Source organism: Carassius auratus, chromosome 25 (genome assembly GCF_003368295.1).
Source record: "Carassius auratus strain Wakin chromosome 25, ASM336829v1, whole genome shotgun sequence".
Classification (NCBI taxonomy): Eukaryota; Metazoa; Chordata; class Actinopteri; order Cypriniformes; family Cyprinidae; genus Carassius; species Carassius auratus.
Genome location: NC_039267.1, coordinates 4,982,807 through 5,007,743, shown reverse-complemented (window position 1 = coordinate 5,007,743; position 24,937 = coordinate 4,982,807). Strand labels below are relative to the sequence as shown.

At 35.8% G+C, this 24,937-nt stretch overlaps 1 protein-coding gene across 1 annotated transcript in view; it reads left to right on the top strand.

Annotated features, from left to right (window-relative positions):
- Window positions 1-24,937, top strand: part of LOC113043065 (low-density lipoprotein receptor-related protein 5-like) — a 64,104-nt gene that overhangs the window by 36,250 nt on the left and 2,917 nt on the right. Inside the window, exons 9-23 of the mRNA XM_026202191.1 lie at window positions 8,931-9,147; window positions 10,393-10,682; window positions 11,911-12,137; window positions 13,909-14,093; window positions 14,193-14,516; window positions 15,184-15,380; window positions 16,325-16,527; window positions 18,460-18,650; window positions 21,166-21,375; window positions 22,375-22,500; window positions 22,618-22,854; window positions 23,651-23,761; window positions 23,858-24,091; window positions 24,204-24,346; window positions 24,497-24,594. Of these exons, the coding sequence (XP_026057976.1) occupies window positions 8,931-9,147; window positions 10,393-10,682; window positions 11,911-12,137; window positions 13,909-14,093; window positions 14,193-14,516; window positions 15,184-15,380; window positions 16,325-16,527; window positions 18,460-18,650; window positions 21,166-21,375; window positions 22,375-22,500; window positions 22,618-22,854; window positions 23,651-23,761; window positions 23,858-24,091; window positions 24,204-24,346; window positions 24,497-24,594 (2,993 nt within the window). The remainder of the gene's footprint in view (window positions 1-8,930; window positions 9,148-10,392; window positions 10,683-11,910; window positions 12,138-13,908; window positions 14,094-14,192; window positions 14,517-15,183; window positions 15,381-16,324; window positions 16,528-18,459; window positions 18,651-21,165; window positions 21,376-22,374; window positions 22,501-22,617; window positions 22,855-23,650; window positions 23,762-23,857; window positions 24,092-24,203; window positions 24,347-24,496; window positions 24,595-24,937) is intronic.

The window sequence follows — 24,937 nt, the reverse complement described above, 5'->3', positions numbered from 1 at the left end:
CACGTCTCCTTAAATCCAGGGATGGTGCCAGCAAGATTCAATGGCATTACATCCAAATTGAAAGTGTTGCAGACTAAATGAAACTAGTGTTTTACATGCTAATTGACATGGTAACTTAATTTACATTTCTGTTTACATTGGTCTGTTTTTTTTTGCGTGTGTTCAGACCGCTTATTTGGCAAGATAAAATATTTAGTATATCATTTTAATTTCGCTTTTATCTCTCAAGACATCCTGAAAAGGTCTCAAATGTGGCTCTTATAATAAATATTAGAGACTGACTGTTTAACATGCTGATTTCTGTTGTAAGCTGTCAGTTGAGGCCATGGGAATGATAACTTCCCTCTCAGGGCTCCAGTAGTCCGTGGGATCCGTCAGTGAGCAGATGACCTGCAGGAACACGAGTCAATATTTGTGCAATTTCACAACCGTCAAGTCGCATCTTTCATTCACTTTTTGATCCACCAGCGCTTCTCATCGGGAACTTTCTCAGCGCTTGTCTCCACGAGCTCGATCAAAGTCAAGAGGAAGTGCAGACGCAGCGCCAAGCAGAACGGAGAAGCATGAGGATTCGTACTCTTGGGTTTAAAAAAAAAAAAAAGAGAGAGAAGCAGCGGCCGATCATTCTGTTTGAATTAGAGCTGTGCTGTTCTTGGCCTACACAAGCAAACAGATAAAAAAAGATAATATCATCCACAGCTGAGTCGGCCTGTCAGAAGAGCTGGCCAAACCTCAGGTGAAATTGTTTGATGTTTCAAAGCTCACGCAGGAAAGGGAGGATATTTTGCAGGATTTTATATTGTGGATGTGTATATTCTATGTTACAAGGCTTCACGTACATCGACCAATTGCTTTGACACGTGAACACACTTTAATCCCATGGACAACTAAGAAAACAGATGTCCCTCTCTTATCTCTTAAATGATGATGGATTCTAGGTTATCTAGAGTGAGTTTGTCTGCTATGCTATGTTTGCTATGAGTGATAGGGTCTTGTTTGACACATAATGATCAAAATATATAATATGTATATAAATATATTTAATGTTAATGCAAAATTAGTAATTTAATAAATAAAGTAAGTTCATTTTTTATTGGTAAACTACTTTTTGTAAAATGTTACATTTTATAAATAGAAAAATAGATTTTTAAATAGTTTTCTGTTAATTCCCTCTGTTAATAAATATATACTTATCATTTTATGCATTTTATTCTGTTAATACAGCTTGCAAGCTCTCTTGCTGAACATTTTGGCATTGAGTGAAACGTTTTGTACTTACTGTAAGTGACTTTTTACAGACACTCGCACCATGGAAGCTACAAAAAGCAATCCTGATAATCCTGTTAAACAGCATTTATGAGTTTAGCATTTCTGTATTATACATAGAAATGTTTTTTTGATGAGCTCAGCCTTCATTTAATTCTGTTGTGTCCTCTCTTTTCAATGGCTCTGTGTTTTCGGAGGCCATGCTGTCACCTCGTTTGCCTTCATATTGAATTTGCTTGGCACCCTGGTGCCAGGACACTCTTTACAATCTGGCTTTAAAGAAAAAAAACTCAGCGTCTTGACTTTTTTGTCGTTATTGATGAGACTTTTTTTGGGGGTCTTTGTTGTGTACTTTTTATGTTTTTCCTCATCAAAATTAGGGTTTGCACTCTGTTTTCTCAGCACATAAGTCTTGGTGAAATGAAAAAAGGCAGTCAGAGAAAAAAGGCACACCCTCCTTTCAGTTTCGATGGCCATGTCTAATTGTCTCTCTAAAAAATGAATAGCATTTCTGAAGGCCAGAAGAAAGACTTCTGCTGACAGGAGGTCTATCAAAGTGCAGGTTTTTGTGGTACAATTTATTAGCCAGACTGTGAATTTAGAAGTGTGAAATATATTTAAATTACCACAAAGGTCTTTTTTATGATTTTATAAAAAATAAAAATATATATATATATATGTATATATATATGTATATATTATTTTAATTATTTAGCATACACACACAACTGATTCAAAAGTTTGGGTTTCATTTTAAGATTTCCATCTCTTTTGCTCAACAAGGCTGCATCAATTTTATTTAAAAATCAGTAAAAACAGTAAATTACTGTTTTCAGTTTGAATATATTTTAAAATGTTATTTATTCTTGTGCTGTAAAGCTGAATTTGCAGCATCTTCACACCAGTCTTCAGCGTCACATGATCTTTCATTTATTTAAAAATACTGATTTGCTGTTTGAGAAACATTTATTATTATTATCCATGTTGAAATCTACTGCTTAATATTTGTACACTAATATTTTTATCATATGTATTTATACATAATAACAATTTTATTAGTGGTTGACCGATATATTGCCAAGGCCGATATATCGGCCGATATTTTTCATTTTTAAAATACCGGCATTGGCCAATAAGTTTTTCTGCTTGGCCGATGTGTTTGAGGCGGGACGTTTATTTTGACAGCGCAGAAAGAAACGTAATTGAGCATGCACAGTGCTAACACTCTCTCTCACTTGTTTGTCGTCGTCATTAACAGTTCTGTCTAACACGGATAGAAGTCTGTCTAATATTCAGATAGAACTGTTAAACAAAGAAATTAATGTACACAAAGTATTATAACGATTGCTTTTATATTAGGCCTATTAGTAATAAAAAGGGAAGCATTATAATACTTTCTTGTTTGGTGTCAGAATAAAGCAAATATGCATTTATATAATTTAAACAAATCTTTGAATGACTAATTAACATTTAATTTCACAAACCTTGCAAACTTAGTCGAATACATATGTGAGATCTCGTGTTCTCTGCGTGATGGTCAGTCCGGGTGAATCGAATGCATTAAACTAAACACTTGTGATTTCAAATTATAATGTGCTTTATGCATTTGCCCACTGTCATATTCATGTAATTTTCACTCTGTGCTGTATGTAAAATGACCATTACCTCGGCTTTATTTGAAAAATATGATTCCCAGTGCACACAACCTTCCCAGAATACTGAGTCCCCTGTTGGTTACAATGTTTACTTACTTTTTAATTATATTTTTATTAAATATTTTTTATTTGTGAAAAATACTGTAATCTTAAGTATAAGCATGTTTCTTTTACACATTTATTTTTTAATCCATTGTCAAATGATTTCAAATTTCTTAAATATTAATATTAATAATTTAAAAAAATCAGCTTTATATCGGCTACTGACTCCCCAGCTTTCCAAGATATCGGCATTTGCTGTCAAAAAACACATATTGGTCCACCACTAATTTTTATTATAAATAATGTGCAATTTATTCGTTTTTTTTTTCAGTTTATCGGTATGTAATTACTAATAGATATATTTTCAAAAATATTAAGAATAATTTTTATTTAACCACTTGATTTAGTTATTTTTGCACTTTTTCATTCCTGTTAGCTACACAGCAAGTGCATTCAGCTACGCTGTTAGTGTTCTATATACTGCTAGTTTTTAGCATTGTATCTAAAATCTCAGTCTTCAGTCCCCCCAGTGCCTGCTTTTGTGTGTTTGGGTGACCTCCAGAGACCTTCCTGTGTTTGCTGGGTTCTAAAGGGGATTCGGCAGCTGGCCGCTCCTTAAACACACACAGCCTCTGTGTGTACTGGCAGCCATGCGTTTCTATGGGCCTCACCTTCCCCCAGTCAGTTTCCCCTCATTTCACTGTCCCATTCTGCTTAAACACTCCAGAAATACTCCAGATACTTTGCTGGGGTTCTAAAGGAATCAGCTGCATACTTGAACTTGAATTTGAACGAACATGTATCATTTTGCTAGAGATCATTGAAATTAGATTTGTAGCACTCCACCCTTTCCCTTTCACTCAACTCCCGCAGAAACGAGCTTGCTAGTTTGAGTTTGTAGAACGGGATTTGAGGAATGCTGCTGGGATGCAGTGGTGGAGTGGACAGGAGGGGTCAGTGCAAGAGGAACAATGTCCAATGCTGTTCAGAAAAGGGGAAACAGATGTCGGCAAGGTATGCCATCCAATAAAACTCCTGATTACACAAGTGGAAAGAATTCCTATTTCATTTAAAGGCGGCTATGGGAAAATTGGGCCAAACCTTGCTTTTTTTGTTCTGAAGCTTGAGAAAACAATGTACGTTTAAAACCATGCAGGCCTAAACCTTAAAAGCAGTGTTGGGAAGGTAACTTTGGAAATGTAGTAGTCACGCAAGTTATCCTATTTAAAATTTAAGTATTGTAACTATTTCAATTACTTTATTGCTTTATTATTCATTTCAGTCAAACATTTGAACCAGGCATGGTTAACCTTAAAGTAGTTTTAAACACTGATTCCTGCCAAACATTCAAAATCCTTTATCACTTGAATTAAAATGATACAAATATCATTTTAGAACACAGCCACCACAAAATCAGTTTTAGCATCTCTTTTTTTTTTACTTTGAGATCATTCTGAGGTTAAAAACTCATCAAAATAACCATGGCCTATTCTGTCCTAAACTCCTGAAACATTGGTGTCTCATATTGGTGTCCCATTAGAGCAGTCATTGCAATTTGAGGAACAAATCAATGAAATCTGTATGTGTGTGAACATATTTAGATGTTATCCCCCTTTGTAGGCTAATTGTTAATATTTTCATTTTTTCTCAGTAACTGTAACCAAATACAGTTACATTTATTTTGTATTTACATAACTATGTTACATGTAACTAGTTACTCCCCAACACTGTTTATAAGATTGTGTGTCCTACAAAGTTTTTTACAGATGTTAAAGGGGTCATATGATGTTGCTAAAAAGAACATTTATTTTCTGTATTTGGTGTAAACACATTATTTTCCATATAACGTATATTAATGATTTTCCTCTATGCCCCGCTTTCTGAAATGCATACATTTTTACAAGGCTCATCATTCTGAAAAGTGAGGTGTGCTCTGATTGGCCAGCTATACAGTGCGTTGTGATTGGTCAAATGTTTCAAGCATCTGACGGAAATGTTACGCCCCTCAACATATAATGTTATGGCATATCCTGGTCAGAACACCGGCATGACAGGACAAAAACAATAAAACCCTTCACAAACAAGGCAGTTTTTGCATCCAGTGGGATCATAATTTCTGATTATAAACATAAACATAAAACCATGTCTGCATTTGTGATCGGAGAAATGACAAACAACAAGTGCTACTCTACTCTAAATGCAGACAGCGTATGTTCTTCTGTGTCAGCTGCGTTTTTGATTTGAAAGAAATTAGCGCATTCTTGTGGTGCGGCTGACAGAAGAGCATACAATGCCTGTGTTCAGCTCATAATCTCCAAAATGGCGCTACGGTGATGAGAGACAGAGAGGAGACGAATTGTTTAATAAAGTCATTATTTTTTTTTCGCATACAGAAAGTATTCTCGTTGCTTCATAACATTATTGTTGAACCACTGATGGCAGATAGACTATTCTGACTATGCTTTTCATACTTTTCTGGACCTCGACAGACTAATTTACTTTGCAGTTAATGGGGCAGGCTCAAGCCTCCTGGTTTTCATCCAGAATATCTTAAATTGAGTTCTGAAGACGAACAAAGCTTTTACGGGTTTGGAACGACATGGGGGTAAGGAATTCATGACAAAATGTTCATTTTGGGGTGGAGTAACCCTTTAAAACGGAAGAATCAGGTTAGTAGTATTTTTTGAAAGAAGTCTATTTTGCTTTATGAGGCTGCATTTATTTGATCAAAAATGCAGTAAAAGCTGTTAAAATGTGAAATATTTTTCCAATTTAAAATAACTGCATTCTTTTTTTAAAGATTTTAAAATATTATTTATTCCTGCAACAACAAACCTGATTTTTCAACATCATTACTCCGGTCTTCAGTGTCACATGACCTTTCATTCATTCTAATATGATGATTTGGTGTTCATGAATCATTTATTTTGTTATCAGTTGTGGTGCTTAATATCTTTTAGCATTTTTGGTACCGCACAAGATGCATGACAGGCCTCCAGGAAGGTCCATGGGTGTGTTTTGTGTCTCTGCTCTGCATTGCTGCCATAGAAACACCATTTTGTCACGTCATGTATCAACGGCTTTGTGAAGGAGGTGGGAAAAACCGAACACTTTTGTAGTCCGGGACCCCTCCTCCGTTGAAAACCCTGTCGTGGCCTTTTCAGAAGACAGAAGGCAGCTTGAAACGCATGTTCATATCACCTCCTTAGGAAAAATTGTATTGTGGTGGTACTGTGATATAGCAATGGCGTAAGTTCTGGCCAATCTCTTCATGCTTCTGCAGTGCTGTAGGCCTCTAACCTTTTCTCCAGGGTTGAGAAAAGTCTGCATCCCGCAGGAAGGCGCCCGGTTTAAACCCTTGAGACATCTATGTGTTAGGAGGAGTGTAAGAAAAATGTACCATTGTGGTTTCAGCCCACTGTCTGTGTCTGTTAGCATTCCTCCAGAGTGTCAGCGCCTCCACTGTCTCAAACTGTGAGGAAAGAGGAGGCTTTCACAACAGCTTCAACTTCCTTTCACATCTCTTTCCCTTCTCCAAGTACCAAAACACCTCCTTCTCTGTTAAAGAAATCATCGGTGATTTGTGTTCAGTATGCAATATAAATGTAGTGTGAACTACATGAATAGGTCTAGTATATACTGTGTACCAAAAAGCAGTATATGTACACAGTGTGGAAAAGTTAACTTTTATTATTATTACTCTTAAGCAGTGTGCAATATGAAATAAATGTTTGAAGACTTCATTTCATGTTTAGTTGAGAAAGTTGTATCCACATTTCATCTTGTAAATGAATATGATTATTTAAGCATATTTTAACATAATTTCATGTTTATTTAGGGAGTATAATCTGATATTTGTTATAGTGTGTGAGATGATATGGAATATAAAATTTAAGGTTTTGGTTCTGCTTGACCTCATTACTTGTTTATTTTAGAAATAATAATTATTTTAGATTTTGAATCCAGTTTTGTTTATGTAATGTCTTGTTAAATGTTGAGGTCAAGATAAAATTTAATATATATATATATTATTTTATGTTTATTAAGCATGTACAATGCAGTTGATTCTGCTTTATTTTATGTTTATTAAGCGTGTACTTGATGCAGTTGATTCTGCTTTATTTTATGTTTATTAAGCGTGTACTTGATGCAGTTGATTCTGCTTTATTTTATGTTTATTAAGCGTGTACTTGATGCAGTTGGTTCTGCTCTGAATTTAATATTTTTTGCTAAATTAGTATGTTATCTGGGTTTTTTTCACAGTATACATAATGCGTTCTGCTAAAATACTGCACATAGTATGGTCATATGCGACTTCGAACATAGCCTTTTGCTTTCTCATAGCTGGCAAATATACCAGTTTCCCTCCCAACCCCCACAAGATTCCACCATAGTGCTGAAATTACTGAGAAAGGAAGGTGCTAATTTAAAATAATGTGCACTTATTTCTGTTCCGTCTCTCTTCTTGCTTTCTTTACTGAGACTGAGAGTCAACCACTCCGCAGGCCTTCATTACAGAAATAAATCAGGTGGACACCCCTCCCTGGCAGCCGCCCCAATCCCAAAACCCCCTCCACCAGTCCTTCACAGGAAGAACTCTGGGTTGGGAAAGACAGCGCACAGGAAGTCTTTGTTCGGAGAGCTACTTTACCCAGAAACAATATGCTGCATTAATATGCCCGTCACTCAGTCTTGACCTGCTTGTTTGAGCATTTATAATCTCATTCATCATTTAGGAAGAAAACATGATAGAGTAAACTGTCATGGGTTTCTTTCGGCAAACAAAGACATCTGGCTGCAGGCGGTTTGAAAATAGTAAAAAAAAAAAAAAAAAGCCTTCTGCATTTCTTAGTGTCTGATTGCACAGGTATAGGATGTCAAAAACTCCCAACAGCTTTTGCAACATAAAAAGCATGGATGCTTTCCAGTAATGACTTCATGATGAGTACATGTATTTTATATATATAGTGGTGAAACAGTACTTTCTGGTATTGGAAAGAGAAAGCAAGCGATTGAACTCGGATCAGTTCTGGGCCTTCGCAGTAAGCCTGGATAAAGCTAGTAGCTTTCGAGGTTTTTCCTTGCAGTTTTTTGCCCGTTTCAAGCTTTTTCCAGAATGTATTTGATCAGGTGGGTAGCATTTACTGCAACTGACACCCGTTCACTAAATGCGAAAAAATGGAAAGCCGTCTATTTCGAGGAGTAGTAATGTCAGGACTGTTTCCAGAAACGGTAATTGCAACCTTTTCAGAAACAAACTCAATTCCCAGCAACCCACTTGGTTTCAACCTCCCATCTGTCACTTTCTCTTGCTTTTCTCTCTCTCTTTTTTTTTTAAGATTCAGGCATGTCCTGGCTCCACTCCCTATATCAGTTTGCATTATTTTCCTCCCTGTAATGCAACCCTTGTGACTGGAATCTTATTTTGTCACGTTCACTGAAATAGGAATGATTGTGTAGCCTTTCTTTAGTGAAAAAAAAAAAAAAAACACTAAGCGTAGAGATTCAAAGAGTCATGCTCAAGCTTGCGTACTCTGTAATGACTTAAAATAGCTACTCTTTTGGCAGTTACATATTTGGTTGGGGATTTTTTTTTCCACAATTGGGAAATCCTAGCTGGTTTGGATTAGGATACTGCAATTATGGCAGTTCAAATATCTGAGTATTTGGAGATCTGTCCAATGGTGCATGTGGTGTACAGCTGTTTGGCGAATGTAAACAGATCCAGGCTGATTTGTTCATTTATTTCCTGTTTTCTGCTGTTAATTGAAATCGTTTGATCTGACCACCTACATTTGTCAATTTTCTTAAAGAGATAGGCCTAGTTCATTTAAACATAAAAACTTCTCTTCCTAATGTGTTGTATTACTTTTCTTTATTATGTGAAACACAAAAGGAGATATTCATGCTGTGAAGATGAACGGTGACCAAGGACAAAACCTAACTGATTTAAAAAAAAAATTACAGGTCATTAATGTGGATGGCACTAATAGGATGACCATTCTAGAGGACAAGCTACCTCATATCTTTGGTTTTACGCTGCTGGGAGAGTATATCTACTGGACGGATTGGCAGAGGAGGAGCATCGAAAGAGTTCACATCACCAATACCACACGTGAGGTCATCGTCGAGCAGCTCCCTGACCTCATGGGTCTCAAAGCCACAAAAGTCTCAGAGACCTTTGGTAAGACTTTCTTACTTTTAAAACTATTCTGACCTGAAAGGTACATTTGAAAATCAGAACAGTATGCAGTGCTGTGTAGTAACTGATTACATGTAATCTGGATTACATTTTAAAATGTACTTACTTTTTTAGTACTAGTTACTTTTTTTTTTATAATTGCGTGGAAACGTATTAAGATGTGTTGCTGTGAAATACTTCTGCTAATTATTGATTCTTCTAGAAATCTGGACTAAAAATGCCAAGCCTGGAACACCTTTTGTATTGTTTAAAAAAATATTTTAAATACCCGTGAAATCTTAGTAAATTACTTATTATGATAAGTAATATGCTAAATGCAATTATTATTTATTTGATGGTATTTTATATTTTTTACTTAGATTTTATTTATTTAATAATTATTTATATATAAATAATTGTTTCTTTTTTATTGATTCATACTTGTGAACAAAAATCGTTTTAATAATAATGTTTTTGTTTATATTGATATATATAAATAATTAAAAAAATTGTTGGAGTGTTTAGAATAATACATTTTAATAAATTGTTTTGAAATAATTTATGAATACCTTTTTAAATATTGATAATATTATAAACAAGAAAAAAATATCTGAAATAATAAATTATAGTATGTAGTGTAAAAGATACTAAAATAACACTGATAAATATAAATTACAATAGATATAATAGATTTTTTATTATTTGTTTTTGGAAATATTTATTAAGCATATAGCGTTAGTTCTGGCAGGTCACGTGAGTCAAGCTTGCATCGGCTGACTCAGTTTATCACCCTTTTTTCGCTTGCTCAGGAGCAAATTACCCTCCTCCATCCCCAGCTCCTCCTTTTGCCACAGTCAGGACTTGGCTTTCTGATATTCCTCATTGAATCAGACTCCTTTTATCTTGAATAATGTGTTACTCTTAAATATCATTAAGTACATGAATGATATCTGCTTTGTTCTGTTCGGTTTACCCTTGGGGGTTGTTATTGCTGCTCTCCCTGCTCATTCATGACAGGCTGCATGTACCACCAAACCAAACTGTATACTAATTGTCAGTAATTTTGAGGAAAGTGATCCTGACAGAATTATATTTGTGTAATAATTAATTTATAAATAGATTCATTGAATAAAAAATGGTTTCTGCCACAAAACTAATAGGAGGACTTCAAACAGCAACAATAAATCGCTGTGAGATCAATGCATGTCCATGAAGCTGATCCATAGATCTCTATTTGTGTGTGTTCAGGCACTAACGGCTGTGCGGAGAACAACGGCGGCTGCAGTCACCTGTGTTTCCATCGGCCCCAGGGTCTAAGCTGCGCCTGCCCCATGGGCTTGGAGTTGCTGAGTGACCTGCGCACTTGTGTGGTTCCAGAAGCGTTCCTGCTCTTCACCAACCGTGCTGACATACGCAGCATCTCTCTGGGCACCAACAGCAATGACGTGCCCATCCCGCTCACCGGGGTAAAGGAGGTCACCGCACTTGACTTTGATGTTTTGGAAAACAGGATCTATTGGACTGATGTCATCACCAAGGTACGGACTACTTTTGTGTCCATCGTGATTTTAACTTTTTAACTTCAGTGTGTCTAAAAAAAAGAAAGTTTTAAGTGAGCCATTGTACATTAAAATCAAAGTAAAAGTAAACCAAGGATTATGAAAAGTTTAGCTGTCGATTTTTACCTCGCACTGGAGGATGGTAAAACAATGCCATCAGCTTCTAACCCAAAGCAGCTGTTGCACTCAGATTTAAAATGTCAGTGGGGAAAAAGTCCAAGATGTTTCACCTCGAAAGGTCTAAAGCAGCCTGTATTTTTCAGTTTTGTGATGAAGACATTTGTATTGCTCATTTAAGATAACTTAAATTGTAAAACCACAACAAAGGTTATTAGAAGACTGTGCTGGTGAACAGTATGGCGATACCACTCCACCAGCTAAACCAGCACTAACTAGCGTTTTTTTTATGAATAAATAAATGTAAAGCATTAAGATTTCTAAATATTAGATATAAATGAATAACATCATTGTCAGATAATGATGATAATGATGTTTCTATTAGCAGGTTATTTCATGCTCAAATGTGTTTAATCAGTTAGTTAATACATTTTATTCTTATTCTGATAATTGAATTAATGTAAACAATTATATATTTCATAACATTATATATTACAAAGTCCATATTGCATGGCAATTGTTAAAAGCGAAACATAGTTCCATCAGGGAGCAACGGTGACACATTTATACAAATATACTACTATACCTTTAGGTACTTAAAGGTACGAACAATAGGTAGTTAAAGGTACATAAACAGGACATTGATACATGCATGAGTATAGCAGCATTTGGAAAAAAAATTAGTGACAGGTAAATAAGTGTGTTCTTAAGGATTATGGAATATAGTGTGTGTGTGTACATATGTGTGTATATATGTATATATATATATATATATATATATATATATATATATATATATATATATATATATATATATATATATATATATATATATATATATATATATATATATATATATATGTATGTGTGTATATATATATGCATGTATGTATGTATGTACATGAAGTGTAGCAGCATTGATATTATTTAGAGTTGTAGATAAATATGTTCTTATACACATAATTATAAAAATATTTTTGCACAATTTTGTGATTGTTAGTGTGTATGTGTGTGTGTGTGTGTGTATATTATTATTAATACTCTTAGTTTTGAGTATTTAGTCACTTCCTTGATTGCTTTTCTTGTTTAGACTATCAGCAGAGCCTTCATGAATGGCAGCTTGGTGGAACCGGTCATTGAGTTTGGCTTGGACTATCCTGAGGGTATGGCTGTGGACTGGATGGGTCGAAACCTCTACTGGGCTGATACGGGCACCAACCGTATTGAAGTGGCCCATCTGGATGGCCAGTACCGACAAGTGCTGGTCTGCAAAGACCTGGATAACCCTCGCTCTCTAGCTCTGGATCCTGCCAGTGGGTAGGAACACTAGCTTTAGTCCTGCTCTGACTCCTTTAGCAACAATCCCCCCCTTAAATTCACTGCATGTCACTTTAACCATGTTGCATGCGCACTGTTTATTGTTCACGTGTTCACCCATCCATTTGTGTTTTGGTGAACCGGAGGCTTCCTACATTTTGTAGTTATGCTAATCGATCACCACTAGTTAAATATCTGATTTAACGCCCTCATACTCCAACACAGACACACTCATTGGTATTATAGCATGTCCTCGGGGCATCAAGTTGTATGTGTGGCAGAAGACAAGTGCCAACATGCCGCAGCCGCTGCATGTGGCTCAGAGGAGTGAAGTCATGTCCTCCAGCGCCCAGCAGGCATTCCTGTGGCTTCTGAGGCACGACTGCCTCTATTAGCCAACGCATTCTTCAGCATTGTCTCTTCTCACCTTAACACTGAGAGGTGTTGACTCAGTTGACTCTTAGCCCAGTGGTGTATTGAGTGGGCTGAGGGGTTGGTGAGGTGTGCTTTTCACTGCTTGCTTACCTGACGGGGGGAAAGTAACGTCTTTACATTGTTTAACATTGGCTGCTCAGCCTCGCTAATCTTTTAAGTTTTAACCTGTCATACAAGCTTTTGCTGAAGCTAGACTAAACATTTATTAATTATAATTTTGACAAATTTATTTATAAACAAATAAATATGAATATTATAATTTTTAAATATTATGTATAAATATAATAACTTAAGTATCATTGATGTAACTTCATATTAATTAAACACGTATTAATTATTATGAATAATCAATATAATTAATATTGTATTAATTATATTGCAACTATTCGTTGTTGTTGTGTTTTTTTTTGCTTTAGCTAGACATTCCTTTATTGATTATATTGATTAAATATCTTTTAAATAAATTAAACTGTAAATATTTGTATTAGTAATATCAGTATCTAATATTTTTATATATTAGTAATGCTTATTTATTGAATATGTATTAATTGATGGTTAATTCGTATAATATAATAATTGTATTAATTGCATAGCAAATAAAATGAAAAATAAATGAATAGTACATTATTTTATTTTTTTACTGTCTTTATTAAACATTAATTTGTCATTTATTCATACATTATATTTTATGTGTTATATGTTGATTTATTTATAAATAATACATATCACTATACTATTTAAGTGTTATATATTTCAAAACAAATATTAGTAACTTCAGAATCAAATCAATTTTATCATTTTTAGTTGTTATTAATGAATTTTAATTAAAATGTTTTAATGTATGATTAATACATATTTTGTTAATTGCATAGCAAATAAAAATGAGTCATAAATGAATAGTACATGTATTTTAGATTAAAAATTAGATTAAACATTCTTTCATTTACTCTATTTTATAAAGAAATTTTATAAAAAATGTAATAATAAAATGGTTTGAAATATTTTTGTATACATGTACATAAATATTAGTAATTTCAGTATATATTAATGATTATTTTCTAAATGTTATATTCTTATTTATCAAATATTTATTAATGCAAGTAAATTAGGAACTATGTAGGAAATGACTAATTTATTGTTTGTTAATTTTATATTTAGTAAGAATGTCTTTATTATTTATAGAAAGTGTTTTTTTGTTTTATCAACCCACCCAGGGACAGCAGTTGAAAATGAGCAATTTTGGCAAAATTAAGCAAATATTTGTCAGTATGATGACAAGTAAAGTTCTTTCTAGTTTTGTTAGATCTGCAGTCAAGTAAATGATTTGGGTTTGCAGGTACATGTACTGGACAGAATGGGGAGGTCGACCCAGGATAGCTCGAGCTCACATGGATGGCAGTAACATCATGACTTTGGTGGACAAAGTGGGCCGAGCCAACGGTCTCACGATTGACTTCATCGACCAGCGACTGTACTGGACAGACCTGGACACCTGCATGATTGAGTCCACAAACATGCAAGGTGAAAAATCCTAGGTTTTAAAAACCCCACAATCATCAGAAATGCCTCTTAAACCGTACGATATCTGACCGTCCAATGTTCTTGGTTTATCGTCCTCAGGTTTGCAGAGAGAGATAGTGGCTGACGATCTCCCTCATCCGTTTGGCTTGACTCAGTATCGCGATTACATCTACTGGACCGACTGGAACCTGCGCAGCATCGAGCGGGCCGACAAACGCAGTGGCTTGAACCGAACGGTGGTGCAGGGGCACCTGGAGTATGTCATGGACATCCTGGTTTTCCACTCCTCCAGACAAGACGGTGCCAACGAGTGTTCGCAGAACAATGGCAACTGCGCCCACCTCTGCCTAGCGTCACCCTCTGGAGCCCAGTGCCGCTGCGCTTCCCACTACACCCTGGAGGCGAACGGACGCAACTGCAGCTGTGAGTTTTTTGGCATAGAGGGTTTAGAAGGAAAATGTAAAGTGTTCAAAGTTACGGCATTTTTTTACCATTGTTTCTCCTTTGGCTTCTAATTATTTTAATTTTAATTTATTGTTGTTTTTATTCCATAATATTGTCCTTATTGCTGAACCCTTATTAAAATGCACTGTTTGGAGATTTTAACAGCCATCGGGGGTAAAGTAATCTACGGTCTCCCAGCCATGAAGTTCACTGGGTTTTACCGACATTAAAGTGAGTCATGGGTTTTAAGATGTAGTTGGCAGTTTTAAACGGCATTAGAAAACAATGGCTCCCGGCCATGCAAAACTCAGTCATATGCATTTAATTCCTTATAAGCTTAAAAATTAGAGAACTTGGATTAAACAAGCGCACCAGGGAGAGTATGTGAGAGCATTTGGCCAATAGTGCAGAGGTCTTGGCAACGCTAATGTGTTTCTACTTGTGATTTTACTCCCTCTTGTTTCTTCATTCTTTCATGGCCTGGAGGGAAAGTCTGATTGCGTTTAGTTCGTATGATTGCATTTAGCTGACCTTCCTCTTCTGATCAGAGGAATGGAGCTGGCTCTGAGATGTCCATTGTTGACCTGTGCTCCTGTAACTGAGTTTGGATCCTTCAGTCTCACCTTCCTCTTGTTTTGCTCAACAGCGCCCTCTAGCTTCCTGCTCTTCAGCCAGAAGAGCTCCATCAGTCGAATGGTCCTGGGAGAACAGAGTCCAGACATGATTCTACCGATCCACGTTATGAAGAACTTGCGCGCCATCAGCTTTGACCCTCTGGAACGCCTGGTCTACTGGGTGGATGGCCGACAAAACATCCGCAGCGCCCGAGACGACGGCAGTCAGGTGACTGTTCACTCAAACAATGTTGATGTTACTTGATCATGATAGTATACTCACTGTATTTATTGCTTAATTGATCCATTATTTGAATATATTATATATAATATAATTATAATTCATTATAATATATAATTTATTTAAAGTAAACAATATTATTATTATTATTAAAACATGTTATTATTTGTTGTTAATTTGTCTAATCATTTAGATTATTGTGTAATTATGTTGACGGTAAATTATTATAATTATCCCAAAATTAATATAATACAAACAGTGGGTTGGTTTTTACTAAGAAATCTTTTTGTATTATCATTATTATTAGTAGTAGTAGTATGTTGATCATAAACAATTTAGTTATTAACATTAACATTATTATAATATATTACATTATTATATTAATAACAGCAATACTTATTATTATTATTATTATTATTATTATTAATAATAATAATAAAATAATATATAATTTAAATACTTCTATATTTGTAATTTAAAACCATTTCTGATGCCCTTTTTGTATGATTTTCATTAAATTTATATGATATTATATGTTATGATATGGAATTTTTTATTAATTTGATTTATTATTCAGCTTATAAATATATATATATATATATATATATATATATATATATATATATATATATATATATATATATATATATATAATAGTATTAGTAGTAGTATCTTGATAGTTGCAAATATTATTACTATTAATAATGCTATTACAATATATCATGTTAATAATAATACTTATTGTTTAAGTAAATAATTGTAATATTTAAATATTTGTTATCTAAACCCATTTTCAATCCACTTTTGGTATTATTTTCATGAAATTGATATCTGATATGATATGGAATGTTTAATTAAATTCATTACTCAGCATATCATGTAATTGTATGTTAGGAGTCCTAATTTAAATTGATGTCATCTGAATTATCCAGGCATCCACAGTGATGACCCCAACCAACCTCCACCCAAAGCAGCCTCATGACTTGAGTCTGGACCCCTACAGTCGCACCGTCTACTGGACCTGCGAGACCACCAACACCATCAACATCCATCGCATGGATGGCCATGTGATCGGGGAGGTCCTGAAGGATGACGTGGACAAGCCACGTGCTATCGTGGTGAACGCTGAGAAAGGGTACAATTATTAATTAGCAAATAAAATATAGGGCATGTCATTATCATTACAACCTGCATTAAATTTAACTGCTCATCCATAACCTCGGGCCAGATTTTATTATTCAGCTTCGGTTTGGCTCCTTTCCATGAACTTAACAGCAACTTATCAAATGTTTATTGATTTATGGCCAGCGGACTTAAAATTACAGCACAGAACTGGATACGCTAATGACGGGGCACTTCGCCATTTCTTTCATATTGTAGGAAAACTCTTGATTTCATCCAGGCCTCTCCAATAGCCAAATATGTGGAACAGATGGCCCTCTGTGGTCCCCGTGCTGCGGTGCTCACTCGCGGGTCGACCATACGCAGGCGTTGGCTACATGCACTGTAATTGTGTGTGTCCCATTGTTAGTTTGACTGTCATCAGTGGGTTTTCTATTTACGTCTCACCCTCACAGCCTGGTCTGGGTGGGGTGGAGGGGACGTCTCCCACAAGAGTGGCAGGACAGACAAATTATGGCACAAATACAGGCATATTTGAGATCAAGATCATTGCATTTAACCCTTTATTTAGTTTCCCATTTATCCCTAACTAGACCGATTGTGCTGCTTTGTTTATGAGATGGGTAAATAGAATCAGCATGTTCCCGATCCTGCCCCCTTCTCTCTCTCCCACTTTGCTTCCTGTCAGTTATTATCTGTCCTATTATAATAAAAGGCAAAATAAAATGGCAAAAATAAATCATAAATAAAGAGGCAACATTTTTATTTTATTTCATTTCTAATCTTTTATTTATTTATTTTGTACAATTTTTTTTTTTTTTTTTTTTTGCATTTTCGCCTTTATTACATTAGAATAGATGGGAAAGGGAAGGCCTGGAATGGGAAAGGTCCTTGAATTTTGGACAACCATAGCGCAACAATGCTGTATTTCAGTACGCTGCCCACAAGGCTATCGATGTTCCCAGGTTTTTTTTATTTTTTTATTTTTTTATACCTAATTTCACTAGGTGTGCCTTATTTGTACTGATCAAGACAATGTGCTAACCCCTCTCTGAAAGTTCGTATAAGCTAGTCGTTGGATCTGGATCCAAAATGCAACAACCTCAAAATGTCGTAAAATTGATGAAGCATTGCTTTACCTAGTTTTTCAGATCGTTCAGGTTCAAAACATCTTCAAAGATGTTCGCATAAGGATTTGTTTAACGTCACAGGTGGGAAATTTAATACGCAATATGCTACATTCCCCCGCGCTAAAGTCAGACATTGGCAGATGTTTAGCAAGTACATACTCCATAGTGCTCTGACTCAGAGAAGGCATCTTCAGATCCATCAGCCAAACCAATTTTGGGGTTTATTCATTTTTTCTGTTCCCATCTTAGCATTGGAAATGCATCACATATAATGTAGATCCCCCAAATGATTCCCAAAGGAGGTAACTGTTTTTAAGTGGTTTGCTTTGTTGTTGTAATGGTTTATCTCATTTTTAAAGACACTGTAGTGTATGATATCAGTATCAGTGTTCTGTTCTTTTAAGCCGAGAAAAATTGCTAACAGATGCAAATTGTGGGTTTCCCAGACTGCAACTGGAAACAAAGGAGAAAACGCACTTTTGAGAGTTATCACAGACTAGTCTAGACATAACATTAGAGCTAAAGGGCTTTTGGGTTGTGTGAAGATACACACCAATTCTCCCACACAGTCAAAACAACATGGCCCCATCAAAGATCTTCCCTCCGTTCAACAAATGAATGTTTATCCATTGCTAAAGAGCATGTGTTTGTTATGCAATGCAATAACATAAATTACTACTAACACTTTTATTATGTTGATAGATGTTGAAACATCTTGAAAGATGTTTGCATAATCCAATTAAAGCCACATTTTTAGTCACATTTTTACTATTAGGAAAATGGTATGTAATTTCCAAACTTTTTTTTTTCCACAGATACATGTATTTCACTACTGTCCAGGATCGTTCAGCTAAAATCGAAGGTGCATCTTTGGATGGGACGGAGCGTGAATCCCTGTTCACAACCGGCTTGATCCGCCCCGTTGCACTGGCTTTGGACAACAAGCTGGGCAAACTGTTCTGGGTGGATGCAGACCTGAAGCGGATTGAGAGCAGTGACCTGTCTGGTAAATACTACTACATTTTTGCTTTCATATCTCATGTTAAGGCCTTTATTATAACATCGGTACAATTTTGTCTGAGTACTGTTAAATAAAAACTAAAATCACTAGGTTAAAATGTACAGTGGATAGTCATTTTGAGATTTTTGGTAATTAAGCTATATTTACAATAAGTTTACAATAAATTGCTCAAATCTGCCGATATGTAAATATTGTTTGAATCAGTGTTATTATTTTAACTAAAACTTAAAAATTTGAAAATAGTTTTTAATTTAAATATAGCTGGAATTAAAGGGGTCATGACATGGGTTTTTTTATTTTATTATTATGGTCCCCTAGGTGCAATTATAGTATTACTATAGTTAAAAAAAAAAAAAACTTTTAAAATGTAGTGAATTATGACATTTTCCCACCCTGTTTCTCATCCTTTGATTCAAACAGTCTGTTTTGGGTTGTTTCCCCTTTAAGAGTTCAGTGTTAACGCCCACTGTTATGATTGGCTAATGACATTTGACGGAACATTTGCGGATTGAGCGTAACTGTTTAGTAGCGAGTGATGCATTCGAAGCTATGGCTCTTGCAATGATAAAACCTTATATGTTTGAGCCGGAATCAGATGAGGAATCAGAGGAAAATGAACCATCACCACAACAACGAAGACTGGATCAGCCCGTGTCCACATGGAAAGTGAAACTATTTTGAATTAATAAAAAAATTGTAACCCGAGACACTTGAAAACGGTTTATTGTTGCATAATTATTCTATAGTTTAATATGCTAACAGTTCAACATTATTTACCTAATTTCAATGATTTGATAGGGTGTACTGCGGACAAAAATGCATGCACAGGCCATATTTGAAGATGCAGCATTGATAAGGCAACATTTTTAATCTTCTATTACATGTAGGCCTACTAGAAAGGCGACATATTTTCAAGATTCTCTTATACAAATAAACTGCATCCATTTTTCCCTGACGTCAGGATCTTTCGGCAGCGTATTCAAAGATGTTGTTTGTCCACAGCCAGGAACAGCACATCTGCGTGGCATTGTAATTTTCCTGTACACAGACCCACTCGCTGTCCGTCGACTGAACACTTGTGAGGCGCGCAGCGCGACAACGATCCGAAATGAGCGTAGTTGTCTTGTGCTGGAGGCGGTCATATGCAAATGGTTGGAACGTCACTTCGCACCGTGACGTCACTTCTTACCATGGATCCAGAACGAGCTGTATTTAGAGCTTGATTAAATAAATGGCTCGTTTATAATGGGGAGGACGTCTTAAGCTATGAAACTTGCAGGACGTTTTAATGGTACAAAGACCTCTTATATTCCAAAAGATCAAGGCAAATTTGGTTTCTCATTTCATGACCCCTTTAAATAAAATATTGGTTCAAACTTCAACTTAAACTTCATTTATTTCAGTTCAGTTTTCTGCTTTTTGAAGTACTGAAATGACTAAAATTAAAATTTGAATTAAAACAGCTAATTATTTTAAAGTTAAAAAGAAAAAAACAAAACCTAATAAAAATGGCAAAAGCACGTAAAACAATTATTAAAACTTAAACTACAATTAAAATGATCACTGAAAAAAATCTAATAAAAAAATAGTAATAACCACAATAATGGTATCTGTATAAATAATAGTAAAATAACATAGTTAAAGTGGAGTTTTTGAAATAAAATGAATTGCTAACACAAAAGTAATGTAAAATAGATTTGTAACAACGAAGATCATTTTGTTTGTAAAATCGTACCAAAACTTCATGATTTAATACTTGAAAAACGAAATGTTCCCATGCAGCTCAATGTTAGTCATTTATTTTAAAGATCAATTTTGATGTCACAAATTTGCCAGAAGGATTAGGTCACATGTAACCATAAATGTCACTGAATCTCGTGCTCAGAATGTTTTTTTTTTCCTGTCTTGTATTGTTTCGCCTGTGGGCAAATTGATTGCAATCAGTTCTGCAGTATCCTGGAACGCCATATGAAACAAGGACAACTCCTGACCTCTCCAATGAGATCTGATCTTCTAAACATGTCAAATGACATAGCTATGGAAACCAAACAAATACTGGCCGAGAGCACAGGCCAGGCACTATCTATACTTGCACTGTATATTATCAATACCATCCAGTCTAAACTAATCAAAACAGTATAGTCTGTGTTGTCTTAACCTGGTATATACATTGACAAGCTCTAATGAAGAATTTGATGGACTGTATCTTAGTTTATTCTTCTGAGGTTATTTAAGTGCCTTTGTCAGAAAATCACTCGATTGCTTTATTATTGCCAGTGAGCTGCCAGAATACAAAGTCTCTCCAGATGCTGAGCTCTGATGTTTGATGTTAGCATAAGACAGATGATCACACCTTAAGCCATGGCTAATCTCCTTACGCAACAGGACCCTACTCTTCAGCCAAATGACCAACACAAAGGCCCAAAAGATAGGATTTATAACGTGATACCGTTGAAAAACTTGAATTATGACTCTGCGGATCTCTTTGTTTGCTTCCTAGGGGCCAATCGTATCGTTCTCCAGGACTCCAACATCCTTCAGCCTGTCGGTCTGACTGTGTTGGGTGATCACCTGTACTGGATCGACAAACAGCAGCAGATGATCGAATGCGTGGATAAGCTGACCGGAGAGAAGAGGACCCGCATTCAGGGGCGACTCCAGTACCTGACCGGCATCCATGCAGTGGAGTACATGGAGCCAGAGGAGTTTGGTAAAGCCAGAGCTGTTTCTTACATTTAAAAAAAAACATTAGCTTTGTTCCTTGTGAGCTACCTGTATATTAATATAATGTAATATAATATAAATTATTATAATCATTATTATAATTATTATTATTATAATTTATATTAAAATGTATTATAATATTTGAATAATGGATGGCAGCACAGAAAAGTCTTCTGTCATTTACCGCACTATATAATATAATTATCTACTATAGTATAATAATACACATATGATTTAAATATTATCTTAAATTACATTTAAATGTATTTATTATAACTTTTCTAATGGATATCTTATGTCACTTATGATAATATATTGATCTACTGTAGTATAAATTTGGTGCTGGTGAATGATTAATCACAATAAATCGCATCCAAAAGAAAAAACATTTTTGTTTATATGTGCACAGTGTATATTTATGTATTTATAAAGATACATGCTTACAGTATATATTTTGAAAATATTTGAATGTATGTACATTTACATTCATATAATTCATATTTTATATATAATATATAAATATACCTGCATGTGTGTGTGTATTTATATATACATAACAAATATACACCATATAAATGCATTATGTACACGTGCATAATGATTAATCACATCTAATAAAAACATAAATATATGATTATATTATGTTTTTACATTTTATTAATATAGTTAAAATAGTATGTCCTAAATTATATTTAATCAGATGATATTTCAGTATTTTAACATTATATATAATCTTGTTTGCTAAAATAAAATAAAAAAAAATGTGTTGCTTGCTTGTCTTGAAACCTGTAAAAAGAGCCCAGTTTCTTTGTTAACTACCTTAATGAAATGCCAGACTAGTCAAAAACACCTAAACAAATTTACACTGGTAGTTGAGCGTTTTAAACCTCCATTTATCCTTGTTTAAATTGCAAAAATCATAGACCATGTGGCCTCAGAGTTCCTGTGATTAAAGAGTGTAATTATCCTTTAATCTTCCTTACAGCTTCCCACCCTTGTTCCCGTGACAACGGAGGTTGCTCCCACATCTGCATTGCTAAGGGTGATGGGACGCCACGCTGCTCGTGTCCCACACACCTGGTGCTGCTTCAAAATCTGCTCAGCTGTGGAGGTACATGTATACATAAATAAGTAAATATATATATATATACACACACACACACACACACACACCTATTGGTTTTCATGCATGTGTGCTGATAACATATTTACCCACAACCCCCCTCAGAGCCTCCCACCTGCTCTAGCGAGCAGTTCACCTGCTCTACTGGCGAGATCGACTGCATCCCCATGGCTTGGCGCTGTGACGGCATCGCAGAGTGCGCAGACCACAGCGACGAGATGAACTGTCCCATCTGCTCCGAGCTCCAGTTTCAGTGCGACAAAGGCCAATGCGTGGACTCTCAGCTGCGCTGCAACGGAGAACCCGACTGTGCGGACGGCTCTGATGAACAGGATTGCGCCAGTACGTCCTACTGTTACACAGTTTAAAGCTGCTGATTTACCAGGATTTCCACCTGTGCCTGATTCTGTAAAAACACACACAATCTTGAGGTTATGAGCGTGACAAGCCAGTCAAAGCAGTGCTCTTTTTCAACAGGATGTACAAATACTATAAACTTACAAGATTTGCCTCAAAATCAAATCATGATTTTTAACTTTCACACAGCATTTTTAGTCTCATGAAAACCCTTACGCCATTATTTTGGCAGGCAGCTGAAGTGTAATCGACCATTTTTTTGTAATGTTCTTCATTCCAGATGTGGTGAAATGCTGTCTTCTCCTCTTTTCTGTGAACCGATAATGCATTATTAGATTTGTACAATAGCATTTAGTTAAAAATACTTGGAAGGACAAAACAGTGCATGCACTTGTGTGCAAAACATAGTCAATTTGCTGTCCTCAAAACAAATGGATTCAAATAAATCAATAGATTTTTTTCGTCTGAATCAGTAAAAATGATTCGGAGTTATTTACCGAATCAGGCATCTCACTGAATTGGCTCGAATGATTAACTCAATTCATTCAATAATTATTCGCAGTGTATTATGTGCAACTTGAAGTGAGCTGAAAAAAATTGTAGTGTTGTGAATCACGTTAATCGTAAATGACTGACTGGTGTTCAAATGCCAGTGTGTAGTTACAGATACACATCCACAACATGTTGCATTCATAAATTCATCCCGTTTCATTTCGATTTTTATCAAGTGACTAATTGTTGTGTCAGTCACTGATCTATCCTCTCACATTTTTCCCTTTAGCCATTTGCATGCCTAATCAGTTCCGATGTAGCAACAACCAGTGTATTCTGAAGAAACAGCAGTGTGACTCCTTCGCAGACTGCACAGACAAATCTGACGAGCTTTTCTGCGGTACGTTTGCCATACCGAAAAAAGCATGAGGTGTTTGACCGTGCATGCAACAACGAATTATGATAAAAAAAATTTCCCTGTTTGGCTTCTTCACAGATTTACCTTTGCCCCCCGACAACATTCAGCGTAACACCAGCACCATCGGCCCCGTCATCGGCATCATCCTCTCTGTCTTTGTTATGGGAGGCATGTGTTTTGTCTGTCAGAGAGTTGTTTGTCGCCATTACAAGGGCCCCAACGGAGGCTTCCCACATGAGTACATCAGCGGGACCCCTCACGTGCCCCTCAACTTCATCGCACCCACAAATTCACAGCACGGTACTTTTACAGGTAAAATCTTTTACTGCTGTTTGATAGCTGCTGCAGTCTCTTAAGGTGAATAATGTGTCTTTCCCTGAGATGAGTCTTCTGTGTGTGATGAGTCTGTCTCACTGTGCCGCAGGTATTTCCTGTGGGAAGTCCATGATGAGCTCAGTGAGTCTCATGGGCAGCAGCAGCAGTGGGGCACCTCTCTACGACAGGAACCATGTGACGGGAGCTTCATCCAGTAGCTCTTCCAGCACCAAAGGAGCTTTTTACCCTCAGGTACTGTGCTATGCATTCGTTTATTGTTATAGTTTAAAGTTAAAGGCTCCTTCATATATTTTATATTGTCTGTTTTGTTGTGGATTATCCCATATAATAGCAAATTTGTATTTTTTTTTTTTAATTTTTTTTTTACTTTTCTGTGTATAGATGCTCAACCCTCCTCCATCACCAGCGACAGATCGCTCACTCTACAACGCAGAAGTCTTTTATTCATCCAACAGCCCATCTACAACCAGGTCTTACAGGTGTGTTTTAATCCAGAGATCCTGGATGGATGGATGAGTGGATGAGTGGATGGATGGGCGGATGGATGGATGAGCGGATGGATGAGTGGATGGATGGATGGATGGATGGATGATTGAATGGATGGATGGATGGATGAGTGGATGGATGGATGGATGGATGAGTGGATGGATGGATGGATGGATGAGTGGATGGATGGATGGATGAAATATCTGTGATTGTAGGGTAGATTTGCTGATAGGTAGGTAGATAGGTACAAACAAAGGTATACAGCTTATTTCTGAAAATGGTAGGGTAGATATGTTAATGGGTTAGATAGATAGGTAGTTCAAATATCTGGTATGG